Source organism: Hippocampus comes, unplaced genomic scaffold, assembly GCF_001891065.2.
Source record: "Hippocampus comes isolate QL1 unplaced genomic scaffold, H_comes_QL1_v1.1 scaffold111, whole genome shotgun sequence".
In the NCBI taxonomy this organism is placed as follows: Eukaryota; Metazoa; Chordata; class Actinopteri; order Syngnathiformes; family Syngnathidae; genus Hippocampus; species Hippocampus comes.
The window spans coordinates 447,745-463,056 of NW_017805698.1; the positions used below are offsets into that span (position 1 = coordinate 447,745).

The following is a 15,312-nucleotide window of genomic DNA, read 5'->3' on the forward strand; positions in this document are numbered from 1 at the left end:
GCAATATAAGAGATATATTAGAATAAAGCAAATGTGTGAAATGGATGAGAAATGCAGAGTAACTCGCTATAAATGACATTACCACAATATCTGAACAACTACACAGATGCTATCGCAATACTTCGACTGCAGGATAATTGATGTATTGTATCAGCAGAAAACTAAAGTGACATGATTGCTGTAGTTTTCCAATAATACGGATAAATCACGATAAAATGATTGTTGGTGAGTTGATATATTGGAAGAAAATTGTGCTTGATTGGAATGGGAATTGAGTAAGATGGGGTTCTGATTTTTTTTTTTATTCTCTAGCACCTAATGTGTGACACAGTTGATGTAAATGACACACCAAAATTCAACAACAAAAGTTTGATAAAAAGCTTTTTGACTTTCAAAAATGTTTTTTTTTAACTTTAAAAAATGTTTTGGGTTTTTTTCTGTTTATAGGCACTAAGTGTAACATCAGTCAACAAGATGGAAATTTGATCCAGCTGAATTGATGTCACAAGAGAAAACAATGTGATTTAGTGTGTTATCAATATTTTATCCCACTCAATATATCACCCAAAATCTGACGAAAGGAAAACTTGCAGTCATGATTTAAAGAAATCGGAATTTAGACATTGGAACATAAGAATGAAAAATCTGATGTTTTCGAAATTAATATTTTGTATAAGCATATTTAACCCTTTTAGGGAAAGCGGTTACTCCAGTGGACAGCTTATCATGAAAGGGTGCATGAAATGGTAGAAACCTCATAGGGGGAAACAACATTCTAAATTGCCATGAAGGTTGACATTGAAAAGAGACAATATCAATACTTGATCCAATTGTAACAATGATGTATCATGTAAGATGATGCAAAACAATGTTATTTTTTTTCCCCCACATGTAATGTACAAAACATGGCAATATTTATTTCGTGTAACTGGTAAAGGCCAAACAATAAATAAATGAGAAATATATAATTGAGTCTCCCAAACCTGATCATAAAAATCAAGCCAAAGCTGTCAAAACTGTCACCAAGTGCAACATCAGAGAGCGACAATATGAATTTTGATCCAGTTGTACTGATACTGTATGAAATAATACATTATACACAGTGCCACACTCGTTTATTCCAATTATGACCATTACAACTTCCAACTATATTTTTCTGACGGTAACCTTGGGAGACACTTCAGATCCACTAGCCTGCGAAAAATGTTTTTGATATGCTTGTGTCATTTAATCATCGCCGTTCTGCCACTAGGACTGCGTGGGACAATTTTGCAGGATATTAACTCCTGGCTAAAGCCCGCCTTGTATCATTTGCCGGGCCCAGTCAAGCGGCGTTCCCAGGAGGTATCTTGCTCTCCTCGACACTCGTAAGTGATCCAAGCTCGACTGGGCACAATACACAGGTAGAATGAGCCATAAAGGGATAAGGGAATGAGGCAATGGCAGATTTAAATGAAGTCTTTCCCTGACAAGCCACCACTATGAAAAGAAAAAAAAACAGTGTTTCTATGATTTGGTTGATCAAGCCAAAAACAATGATTCTACATTGGGTTATGTCCACATAAATGGAAAATAACATAGAGCATAAAACAAAACCCATTTTTAAAACACATTGGTAATACATTTAAACAGAAAACAAAAACAGCAATTCTTCAATGTGTAAACAATACTTTACATATCGTGGTGTCGGTATGTTCGATATGTGCCTTTCAGAGGTGTGGCTTGGTGTGGTGAGTCTGCCTGCGAGTGTCTGGGTGTGAGCTGTGGTCAACAGCAGCTACTGCATGTGTTTTACTGTGCATATCTTTTTATTCTCCTGACTCTCAATAAATTGATGAAAAGTCCATCAGAGACTGTGGCTCTCCTTTCCCAAATGAGAAGACATGACAGAAAGGATCCTGTCATAACCACAAAAAAAAAAAACACAAACACCTAAACATTGTGTGATACACACATGAAATATAATATAGTAGGGGAACATCGTATGCCTCCTCTCAACATAATTTGCAGAAGATAGCACAAGCTCGATTTTATGCAAATTAGCCATGTGGTCCATCAGTCGACAATTTGCATCCTCCCTCACTTTGAACTTCAAAATTAGACGACCTAAGTATTTTAGTGTTTTTGCAAAGGTTGACTTCTTTTTGCACTTGTATTACTGTTACTTGGCCTGCAGAGCTCATAAAAGGTTATGACTGTTTGACTGGATTATTTCTATTTGCATCATTTCTTATGGGAAAGCCAGTTTCGTAAATGTAAATAAAGCGGCATAGTTCAACATAAGTTCTACAATATTTTTTTTCTCCTGAGTTTTTGTTGTTTTTCATTCATAAAAAAAAAAAAAAAAAAAAAAGCACTTAATAGTGATTCACGTGAACACCTCACATTGCTTATGGGAGTAGCAAATTCCGTTTTTTTCTCAACACAGAGTGGATGACGCAATTCGATGCAAAATATATGAAGCCATTCTGAGAAAAAATACTTTCAATACAAAGTCCAGGCGGAGCATATCCCTTGGTCTGAACGTCTCACACGCACACTATACAATGCACACAAGAAAGAAAGCAAAGGCAAGCCATGAAAAAAAATCCACACAAAGAAGTAGGTCAGCCTCTCATAATTGTCAATCATGCAATAAATGTGTGAGCACCACAAATGAATACAGCATTGGGAATGAGACAAAGCGTATTGGCATGCTATGTCAGCTTGACTCAATTCATCCTGCTTTTCACACAAGAGCATTCACATGTGAACTCTCCCACTTTCACACTACCTCGCCCGCTCGTGCGCTGCAAATGTGTGAGCCGCGCCGGGGTTAATGTATGTGGACGCGTCGTCCCAGCCCAGGGCCACTTTATTACCATGAGCCGTGTTGATTTCCATAGAGGAGGCGTCACGCCGTGTAATTATTTGCCTCACCGTTATGGAATGACCAAAAAAAAAAAAAAAAAAGTTACTTTTCAGACGCTCGAGGCTTGAAAGTGGTCGCGTGGACGCAACTTGCTGATTTGGAGATGAGATGCACTTAACTGTTTCAATTTAAACTGAGCTCGTGTTAGTAGGTCGACAAAAGAATGAGAACACATGCCCATTTTAGGAAGGAAAGAACTCTTTCCACACCAAATTCATCCAAGCATGCCTGTCACAGGACTTGCTGGGAACTGAAAAGGACCATCACAAAAATTATCGCCACAAAGTCAGAAGCATGCCGTTGTACCTATTACAAGCTAGTGTTTAATAATAGTGGCCCAGCCCTGCCACACAATTTTTTTTTCCACTAACTGCCTACACGACAACTCTCAACTGTACTATAATTTTTTTTTTTTACATGGGGGAACGTTATGCCACAAACGTATCATTTCAATCTTGCATGACCTTGTAAAATAAAAGGCTTTCTCACAAGACGCTCTATTAAGGCCCAATTATATTGGCTGAAATTACCTATTTTAAAATCAACAAAAATCTGCTTTTTTTTGGCCGTTTTTGTTTTTCTTATACAGGAAAATGGATGGATGAATGGATGGAACATCATGCAAAGTTAATGAGATTGGGATAATTACATCACAACCGCGAAAGCACTGAATTTCCACAGCCACAACTTGGTTGTTGTAGTTCTTCTGCGGGACGACAGTACACTAAGGCACTCTGTCAAAGCCAAAGGTTAAGCACAGCTGCAGTGTTAGCAAACAATTAGCAATAGCTAACAGATAAGTGAATGACAATACATTTGCTGCTGGTTGCTTAAAAAAAAAAAAAAAAAAAAGTAAATAAAAATCTGAGCCCCCGTGGCTTGGTCATGACATCCTAGAAAAGTGTTGTCAATGTCAAATATGCTCTGATTATCCTTGGTGTATTTTGATGGAAGAATGTCGGAAACCTGGGAACTGCTTTAAATTGTGTAGAGAAAGTCTCCTTTAAATCGATGCCACTTCAAAGAGAATGAGGCGGCCTTTTTTGCTGCGCTCCCCAAACTATAGTCGCTCCTTGATGGCACCTGCAGATGTTTTGAGTCACCAGGTGTCCTGACTTGCCCACCGGTATTATAGACCACTGGAAGTAGGTGATTTGAGCTGGTCGTTTGATGGTTAACACACAACCGAAATTGTTTAGAAGCAGGGTCACATTGCTCCATGTTATGTCTTCGGTCACAACTTTAAAGAAAATAAGGCGGACTTGTCGCTGCATTCATGGCAGTCGCCCACAGTCATCCGCAAACGCAGTTGCTCCTTGACACCTGCGAAGGTTATGAGTTGGCTATCAATAACAGCAGGTCAACACATTTTAATCCAACACTGACACTCCCAGCCTTCTTCTTTCTGCACCTCGCGTCTTCTGTCCAGCCGGATTAACCGTGGTCGTCTTTTTATTGGCCACACCGCTCTTGTTTGTCCCCCTCGCCGACTCAAATGTCAGCATCTCCCTGACGTTTCTTCAAAATCGCCAGCGCCGCCACTTTGCCGCGGTGCCCGGCTATTATTACCTACGTCTTAAAGAGTGACAGGCGGTGTCCTCAGAGACGCGCGCAGCATCAAGCCAAGGTGCTGTCGGGTCAGTGGGATCGCGAGGGGCGGACCTCTGTGAAGCAAATGTGCTTTGATGCAATCGTCAGACGTCTACCGCTACAATGTATGAAAGTATTGAGGCGCGCCTCTCATTGAAATTAGTTCTACTTGAATTGTTATTTGTTGGCATATCAAAGTCACACAAAGGAGTTATAGTGCAGTTAAAGGTGGTTTGGAATACTAAACAGTTTGGGGAAAATAATCCCCAGTGTTCCCCCACTAAAGCGATTCAATATTCATGCCAATGCTTTACCGCAGATTTTTTGAGCAATTGTTTTTGGGTGATGTTTTTGCAGCATAAAGGCAAGCATGAATTTAGAGTTGTGCACCTTTAGTGTAGTACTACATTGTGCCATAACATACAAGAGGTCTACTAGAAGAGATGCAAAGCAATTAAGAGGAAGAAGAAGCGCTCCAGTTATACTTGTTTCAGCAGTATCAGTAACTTGTACGTATGTAGGGCTGACACGCAAAATTATTGTTTTGACATCAGACAATTTGGGTTATCACTTTTTTTTTAATTGCTAGATTTAAAGCAATTGTAAATGAAACAAAAAAACGAGAGTTTTTCAACATATTAACATTACATTGTAAACACATCTGATCGGCTGAGTGACATCATCGATCGGATCCCCAAAATAAGACATGACAGCAAACACAATCTCGTTCACTCCAGGTCCGTTCTGTGCTGCCAGTGTAATTTCCCAATATTGATAAATAGTTTTGTGATTTTTGTGGGAGGGTGTTGTTCCCCCCCGCCCCCCCTACCTGTTTTCCAGATATTGAATGTTTTTCAGCATTTTGAGAAGGATTTTTTTGGGGGGAGGGCGAATGCATTTCGGTGCGTGTCAGTTTTGTGTTAGTTTTAGAGTAAACTTCAACTGGGAGAAATAAGCAGCTTGAAGCAAGCATACTTCTCCTCTTATTTGGAGAAGTGTGCAAACGGGAGCTTGAGAGCAGGTGCCAAAGAAAATTTAAAGAGCATGCTTTAATAAACTGTCTCTGCCCTTAAGTAACAACACTACTGCCAATCTTAGTCAAACAACAAAAGAATACGTGGGACCTCCCCCGTTATGTCTGAATGACAGAATGGGTACAATCTGCTGATCGACGTCCATGTCTGGAACCACCACTCCGCTCGATATGACCTATAAATCTAATTGTTTTAAATCATCTCTTAATGAATTAGTTTGATCAGTACTATCTGAAAAGGGGAAATTTCCCAAACCGCTATGATGCCCAAAAGTTTACCCACATTCCAAAGTTGGTCCCTCAACGGTTTTAATACCATGGTTGCGCTTTTCAATAAAACCTGAAACAGTACCTCTGTTGAAAATCAAAGCAATGTCTCATCTGCTGACTCAACTCAGCAATGTGAGATTGAATCCAGCACAATACACACACACGCGCGCACGCACACACACACTAGTGACTGCATTGAGTGTTTGTCTGCTTCAGACTTCCCGTCAAACAGAGTTAAGGTCATTTTTCTTTGGTTGGTCATCACAAGGTATTGACTGAGGGCGAAAGCTTTTGAAGCAGTGTGAAGAATGAGCCGCTAGTCTCAAGTGTCATTAGCTCGGGGGGGCTTTTCTCAGTTTGCGCCAGGTAAAGATTAGATAACAATCGTTTATTTTTTTTTTTCAATGTAAGATCCCGTGTCGCGCTCTTCAACCGAGGAAGAAGAGACAGCAGGAAAAATGTGTCACTGTGACGCTGAACTGTGATATTTAACAAAATCATACCAGACTCTTGGCTGCTGTCAGTGTGCTCGCTTCACTCAGGTGCACTCCTTAAATTAGATTCGCTCTTACTTTCTTCACTCGTGACAATTTGGAGTGAGGCCCTTTGCATGAAACGACGAGAATGTGATTTAGGAATGAGCGTAACACACCATTGACAAAAAAAAAAAAAAATGGTGAATTCCTTTTCAAAATGGTAAAACGACAAAGGCTCACTGCAATGGAAAAGCTTGCATTCAAGTGCTTTATGATGGTAATAATTTGTTATTAATCGACGGCATTTGGAGCAGCTCCTTCAAAAAAATAAAAATAAATAAAAATGTTCCAAAGGGGCGTTTTGTGGGATTCTTGCTGCAATAAGCTGACATTATTAAAGCTGAGCTGCTTGTTTGGAATAGAGAGCTGAAGAAAGAGTAACTCTTGAGGAACAACATCTGTGTGTTTATGCAGGAGAAGATTCATCCCCGATAGCGGCCGTGAAAGAAAAAAAACAAGTGGAGGAAATTTGTGGAATCCCGTCTGAGATGGCCTCCCTGATGGATTCCTTTTCCTGTCAGCTCAGACGAGAAATGAACCCGGGGAAAATTAACTCCTGATACGGCCACGCCGAATTAGACAGAAAAGAGGAAGGGGGGTAGTGGGAGAGCAAACGAGACACTTTTTAAGGATTCCATCCTTGTCATTTTCAATTTTCTGCTCTTTTGGACATGCTTGTATTCAGGCTCCCCAACATCTCCTCGCCATATCAATCCTAATTAGACAATCTGGGCACCGCCAAGTATGGGAAGCGGCTTATTTGCATAATTTAATCATAAATACTCAGTGATACATATTTCCAAATGCATTTGTACAATTATCTTTTCATCCTTGGGGCAAAAAAAGCATTAATATGATTGGGCAATACTTTTCCAAAAAGGGAAAATACTCTTTTTTTTTTTTTTTAACTCCAGCTTTAGGCTGTATGAAAAATTAATTAATTTCAGAGGAAAATCAATTTCTCCATGTGACCATATTAGACGGTGCCGACCCAAGGCCCGTGTTCCTCTTTCCTTTCCTCCAATCAGGAAATCTCATCTCCAGCCTCCAACTTGTCAGTAGCGTTTAGCGTCCTCGCGTCTGAGACGCGCGCCACCCTCGCTAAATGCGGCGCATGGTGAGGAGGAGGCTTAGGGTGGAGGGGTATTTGATGTGAAACTCGTGAGTTTTGTGTGATTCACTAACTGCTGTTAAGAGTCATCTTATATTTTGTCTACTATTCCCAAAAATGTATTACTGGCATCAAAAAAAAAGATGGAATGCCACAAGCAAATAAAGTGGTAACCTCAGTTTGAGGAAAAAGTCTGAATTTTCAGAAAAACAATATGATTTGATTAAATTATGAAAATGTCGGAACTTTTGAGGACATGACAAGAATAAAGTTGTGATTTCTTTGCGAATGACAAAATCTGAGGAAAAAAAAGTTGCAATATTAGGAGACGTTCAAAGTGTTGAAAAAAAACTCCATAGAAGTTTGAGCAATATAAGAGTAGTGTTCATTTGGGGAGAAAAAGTTGTGATACAATGTGGAGGAAAAGGTTGAAGATTAACAACATGGGTTAAAAGAAAAATGCAGTGAAGCAGGAACATTGACAAGAATAAATTCCTTCCTTTTTTAAGAAAAAGATCAAACTGAAGTAGTCATAATTTCAACAACCGCAGACTCTCTTTGTCCGACACTTTTTTTGCTCTCCCTGCCACTCCTCTCTCATTGCCCATGTGTCGCTAAAACTCTTCATACCAATAAGAGCAGGAGAGAGAGCAGGCAAATGAAGCAAACGCATCTTAGCCATGCAAATAGCCTCCAAAGCCACAAACGTCGTTAAGACGACGGCAAACAAAGCCTCTTTTAACAAGTCAAATCTGCAGCCAAACACAAAAGATTTTATTTGGGGTATGTTTGTTCACTTGTTCCAACTGGATGAATGTCATGTTAATAAAGCCCTTCTGATTTTTCAAGGAGACTATTTGCAAGGTGGGGGGTGGGGGGTCGCACCTTGCCGCCATCTGCCACCTGCACAGTTGACTTGAGCAATTGTACTGTACCTAATCAAATTTAGCAGAGCTCCATTGAAGGATTAAGGAAAATGAATACATCCCATAACTGTTTAAAAAAAAAAACGGGCAATTTCACTTTCAAGGAGGTGAAATACTTGGATAGATTTGGATTTGAAACAGCTTTGTGTACCACTATCTCACCACCCCACCCCACTCTACCCTGTCTAATCAGGCATCTGTCACTCTTGTTTTTGAAGTTATTATCGCTCAGGCTCCCTCTTGGATGCGGTTGCCGAGTGACTGGTATCTCAGCACCCACTCTAACCGGGTAGAAGCATTTGAATGGAATCCAGAAATCTCCCCTGAGTACCTGTAAACACATTGGCGTCTTGTAAGAAAACAAATATATTATAAGGGAGCTCAACGGCGGCGGATGAGAAGGGGGCTGGGGGGGATGCCGGTTGTTGGTGGTAGCGGGGGCTTACAACCTCGGTGGCAGATCACACTGAGCGCTATACAAAACAATTACCGTCATTTCCAGATGTGTAAGCATGTGTGTGTAGGCTTAAACACGCTTGAAAGGTGCACAAGCGAGTCAGGTTGACGCCAGGCAAGAGGTGCAGGTGATCTGCTTTTCTTCTAAAGAGTGTGTGTGTGTGTGTGTGTGTGTGTGTGTGTGTGTGTGTGTGTGTGTGTGTGTGTGTGTGTGTGTGTGTGTGTGTGTGTGTGTGTGTGCTATGTATACATATGTCTAGGGTCAGCTCCTTCAATGCAATGAAATACAATACAAAACTCATTTGCAAACAAATCCAAAAAAAGAAAGATTGAAGCTTACAAAACCGGGTCTGTTTAAACCTGATTTGTGGCTCTTATTAAATGTTGGTGTTGCGTATCTGGCTCGAAAAAAAGGTGGAAAACACAAATTGTGACTAGTGCAAGATAGTGTTGTAACAATGTGAAAACATGTCAAGTTGGCAAATTGAAAAAAAAAAAAAAAAAAGCTTTAACATTAAAATAAAGCCATAACATGAGAAACATGTTCTTGTTGAACAGAGAAATGGTAAGAATCAAGTATAAGCAACATTTTCCGCGGCTCACAATAATAGGGGTCACTCCGCCTGCCTGATGTCATGTCAATGTGGTGCATTTGATGAAAAGGGGGGTCTGAGTGAGCGGAAAAAGTATATTTAGCAAGGGCTGGCACCCCTTGACACTTTTAATCAGTTAAGTTAGATCAGGGGTCACCAACATGGACCCCACAGGCACCAGTTTGCCCCCAAGGACCATGGGAGCAGCCTGCGGGCATGTTCTAAAATTAGCTCACCAGTGATGGAATATTGCGATTTCCTCAGCATTTCATAGAAGTGAGTATTATTAATTAACAGTTATTGGAACAAAATTATTTTAGAAGAGTGTATCAAACGGGTAGACCTTCAAGTGATCAGTTCACAAGAAGTGGCTCTCACTTTCAAAAAGGTCGGGGACCCCTCTAATAGACACTACAACACACACGCACACACACACACACACACACACACACACACACACACACACACACGGGGACAAGAAAACAACTTGCAGACGACACATGTGGAATAAAGCATCTTATTACAAGAAATGATCATAAGATGAGAAACCCTTATTAACCCCGTGGCAAGCACGTATTCACGCATGAGAATAACGTAACAATGTTAGCACTTATACTTTGGCCAGTAAAGTGATGAGAAATATTGCAAATTTTAGGGACATAATAAAAGCTGAATATTTCAAGAACAAACGCAGGACAAATATGAGAACAGTGCACATTGTTTTAAAGTTGTAATATTGTTGTTTTTTGTTGTATTTTTAAGTTAGAATAACCTTGTACAATTTTGAGAAAAAGATCATGAGAGTGAGACTCCGTTTCTGAATGTTTCAGAAGAAAAAAAAAAAAACAGTATCACAAGAAAACAATTTCATGAAAAAAAAGTGTTGGACTTAAGATCTGCTAATCAAAATATACATGAGAATAAGGTTGTAATTTTTGGGTGAAGAAAGTCGCAATATCGTGGGTGCCTCGCGGCGATAAAGACTGTATTTAAGGAGGGCCTCCTTCCCCAGTCGCATGACGCTGTCTGGGGTGCTTAACCTTCAGGGTGAGTGAGGCGGGACCATGATTGTCAATTAACTGCAACATTGCTGCGCCTTTCTCAGCAACAGCAGACCAATGAGAGATATGCGATATCTTTAGGTCCACCAAACAGCTCGCTTCCCCACCACCGCCACCTGCTATGTTATAATAACCTTTCAGAGAGTTCAAGTGTCACGCGGCAATAAGAACCTTTTTCCCATCCCACCGCGGGGAAAATGAAAAGGAAAACAAGTAGCTGGAACAGGGGGGGGGGCTCCTGGAGGGCCACTCGTAATGTAAGGGAGATTACTGAACCTCGATCTGTGTGTGCCTGTTAGTGTGTGGTAGGCAAAGGAAAGAGGCGCAGGAGAGCCCTTCAGAATATCAAGGGGTCAACAATGACGATATTCCTAAAGATTAACAATAATTACAAAGTACAAAAACACAGTGCACCCGTAAAAGGCACATGTTGTAAGGTCACATCAAAAACAAACCTCCCCTTGTGCCAAAAAATGGCACATTTTGAATGAACGTTGATGCAAAACTCATTTGCTCAGAAAGTTTCCGTAAGCATTTACGTACTAAACGGCAGAGAAGATCGGGTAAGCTTAAAGGAATGATACTGAGAGTACTCAATTTTTTTTCTAAATTACAGTTTATACTCAATCTTAAACGTCAGCTTTACAGATACCACATCGTATCTGCGGGCAGGGTGTGATGGAGTGAAGATGTATATGGCGCCACCTAGTGGTATCTGTCATAAGGAAAATAACCATTGTCTTCTATCATTTGTTTTACCCGGGGAGGAAGTGAAGATTGCCGAGAGTCCATTTGGGGTTAGCTACCGTATGTACTTGTGGTCAGTATACGACGACTTAACGATTTTGAAATATTATCTAATGGTGATCCTCCCCATCATATAACGATTGCGATCATATAATCAATATATTGAATAAACATACCGGTAAATAAAAATATAAAGCCTACTGTCTGACCAAAATGAAGTGTTTTGTTTTAAATTACAGAATCTGCGCGTTTAAAATGGCATCCTCGTACATTGCCATGTGCATTGGAATTAATTGGTCAGCCCTCCTGGATATATTGAGAAATACTGTTTCACGTTAAAGCATTTCACGCCATCTTATTTTGTTTAAAATCAACATCGGCTTTACATACACCGGGTAAGGGCTGCAAGAGGTGTCAGTTGTGGTAAATAAGATGGCTTCCGATAAATGTTTTTACAATGAGCTTCGATTTTTTTCTGAGCTCCACCAAAGCTTATCAGCTTTACAGATGCCACGTCTTTGCTGTGATAACTCAACACATGGTGGCATTACTGCCAGCAGTTTTTTTTAACCCCAACACACACACACACACACACACACACACACACACACACACACACACACACACACACACACACAAACGGTCGGGTGTGGTATTTATTTACTGTATTTATAAATGATTTAAGGATGATGTTAACTTGAGACAGTTATTCAGTACCTCCATTTTGTTATTAAAACTCAGACTGCCTCGTCCTGTAACAGAAACCAGTTCAGTAGCTTTACGGCAATCCTCATCACGAGATTAAACAATGAAAAGCATGTATCCTTATACTTTTTTTTTTGTTGCCCTTTTTCATAAACACTTTTTTAGCCTGGTGCTCAGGGATAAAAGCAAAAGAGAAGGAAAGGAGGTGCGTTCTTGTTATTAACATTTTTTTGGACAGTGACGTCCAAACAAAGTTGGAAACATGCTCAACATCATAACGAGTTGTATGAATCCAAATTATTTCTCAAAGAGGCAACAACCGGTGATGGTACAATGTTGAACTGTGTTGTTTTAGCACAATAGACAAGCGGGGTGAACAGAGGGAGGAGGGCAGGGGGTGGTGGCTTAATAGCTGCATGTGAAATAGTGCAACCCCATTGTAGTCGATACACAAGTATTATTCACCTCATTGTTGCCGAAATAAAGAAGAGCAGCAACTGATGGGGAGGCGAGACTATTTCCAGAAGATACTTTTTCATCTGACGGGTGGGAAAAAAGGGGTGGGGGCGGGCAACCTGTTTACACAAACTGACCATCTTGTCAGCGGCAGTTCAATCAAACACTAACACACCCCCGCATGCACACACATCCCCGGCAAATAAAATCATTGTAAGCAACAGAAGCCTTTTATCCAGCAGATGCCTCTTGCACGTGATGTAATTCTCCAAATGGGACAAGTGGGCGCACGGACGCTCGGCAGGGCAGGCCTCTTCTTGACTGATTGATTTGGAGCCCAGCACCGACCCGCAGGACCTGGTGGCTTTCACAGACAATTACAGTGCTGTGTCCGTGTGCCCCGAAATGGCTCGGCACTTTAGCGTCATTAAAGCGGCGCGAGGCACTGCATTATCCTTTAACCCAAAGCAATCCACCAAAACGACACGCGCAAACACACACCTACACGTCGACATGAAGAGGCATTCGACTATGTCACCACAGAGGAAGCGGGTGACGCATGTGTGTCAAGATTTGCTCATTTTAGCTTACATAGTTGACTAATGCCTGATAAGCATATGAAGAGCGGGGGGAGGGGGGGCTCGGCAACCAATAGACCCATGGGATCATACACAGCAATAACTTTGAAGGCCTAATTTTAACACGAAATGCATGGTGGTAAATGACCACAACGTATCCCACGGGGCATTCTGTCAAATGTTTGACGCTGTGTATTGACGCCGTCGTCTAATGAAGGGCATGAAATGTATCTGCAAATTTTGAAATTCTAAAACAAGAAAAGTCAAACTGCCGAAAAACATGGAACTCACTGATGCACATAACATACGATAATAAACATGATTGACTGACATATTTTGTCTATATATTCAATGTTGATGAAATCTGAAAAGGTCCTCCAGCTTAACATTTTATTCTATTAAAAAATAATAATAATAATGCAAAAATGCTCCATTAAGCAAAGCTTTCCCTTCTTGACATAAAACATATGTGAGTGGTAATCAAAGTGATTTAAGCGGTAGTCAACATTTTTAATGCTGACCAAGTGACTCGAAGTGTTGACAACTATTCCGCCACCTTCCCGTCATATTTGCATTTTCTGCTCGTCTCCGTGGAAACGGTTGGTGGGGGGGATCGATACGGAATCAATCACAATGACAGGTGAGAGGGTCAGTCTGACCGGTGTGTGTGAGAGACAGGAATAATCAACTATTGATCTGTGGCTTTTTAATCATGTCATATTCAAACATATGGAGATCCAAAAATATTCTGATTGCTAATATGGAATGATGGATTCATTCCCTCCCTGGTGTGTTTGTGTGTGTGCGCGCACCACTAATGTATCTGTGGTGAGCTTTTCTACAAATGGAGGCTGTTTAATTGAGGATCGTTAATCTCCCATCATAATTCCTGGCATGTGCACTTGGTACATTTGTAATCATTATTATGGAGTGGAGTCATGGCAGTCAATTAAAAAATATATACTATTATATATTTTCTTTTAAAATTGATTGTAAAAAAAGTGTGTCACTGGAAAAAAAATATTTATGATTTACCATAATTGAATGCATCAATTGAATAATTTGATCATTAACTGCAGGCTGCAGGAGCTCATCTATGAGAATTTGGATTTTGGAGCGATAGGGTCACGTTTATAAAAAAATGTTAACGAGTTGTTGGAGAGTTGCTGGCCTGCTTCTACGCTACTGTAGATGTGCCCTGGAGCAAGGCACTATCCAGACACCCGCAGCACTGTTTGTGTACCGCTTTCACTCTGACATATCTCCTTGCATGCCTACATGTGTGCGATTTGGTTTTGTGTACGCTATATATATATATATATAAACAAACACACCACAATTAAATTGAAGCTCCCATTGAGGGCTTAAAATGACTGTCACCAATTAAATGCTCTTGAATTAATCCCTAAAGTGACCTTTTTTTTGGTCGGGACATAACTTTTATGTCAAGCTTTTTTTCTGACCCTCCCTGGATGTCTGAACTTTTACGCACGCTTCAAACACTTTGGCACTCACAACAACGTTTTAATATCCTGCAATTTACGCACTAAAACGGAATTCCGTGCGCTTTACGCGCAAGAAGCGCGGACCACAGTGGACCTCCATCCCGCTGCGCGCGCGCGCGCACACACACACGCACTCACACACAAATACATACACACACACATTTCTTTCACTCACCTGGCGTTAGTGCAGTCGTTGTAGAGCGTCTCGAAGTCCTTCCTGGAGATGAGCTTGCACCGGTTGACGCCGGGCTGGATCGCACCGAGCCCGCGGAGGATTCGGACTTGCTCCACGTTGCACACCACCGGCGTGATCTCCAGCCTCTTGAGTTTAGTGTAGACTGTGTGCAGGCCCCCCACTAGATGCTTGAGGAACAGGTCGAACGCCTGGGGAAGGCAGATGAGCTCGCAGCCGTCCACCGTGAATGAGGCCACCTTGGCCCCGCGCAGCTCCACCATCTTACACTCATTATTCTGCGGGATGTTCTCCACGGGCGACGGAGTGGAGTAGACGGGTTTGCCGGCCGCCGCGATGCCCGCCGGGCTGCCGGCGGCCAGTAGCTCAGAGCGGAAGAGCGTCTGTGCGGCTCCCACCGCAGCCGGCAGGGGAGGCAGCGAGGAGGAGGAGGACGGAGACGGAGAGGAGGTGGCCGACGGCGGGGACGCGCTGATGCCGGTGCTGCTGGACGCGACCTGGGGCGGAGGAGGAGGCGGCGGAGGGACCAGAGAGTTCGGCGGGAGGAGAGCAGCCGGGACGGCGGCCATGGTCACCTTACAACGTTACGGGGGGAGGGGGGGTGGGGGGTGGGTTACGGACGAGTCGCCGAAGGTCAAAGG

General features: G+C 41.7%; 1 protein-coding gene across 3 annotated transcripts in view; it reads right to left on the minus strand.

Moving 5' to 3' along the window:
• Positions 1-15,300, minus strand: part of dachd (dachshund d) — a 146,066-nt gene extending 130,766 nt beyond the window's left edge. For 2 of the 3 annotated variants that reach the window (XM_019882372.1, XM_019882370.1), the window contains exon 1: positions 14,654-15,300. In XM_019882372.1, the coding sequence (XP_019737931.1) occupies positions 14,654-15,240 (587 nt within the window). In that variant the 5' untranslated portion in view covers positions 15,241-15,300. The remainder of the gene's footprint in view (positions 1-14,653) is intronic. The other variant, XM_019882371.1, reaches the window with a different exon arrangement.
• Between the last annotated feature and the right edge of the window lie 12 nt (positions 15,301-15,312).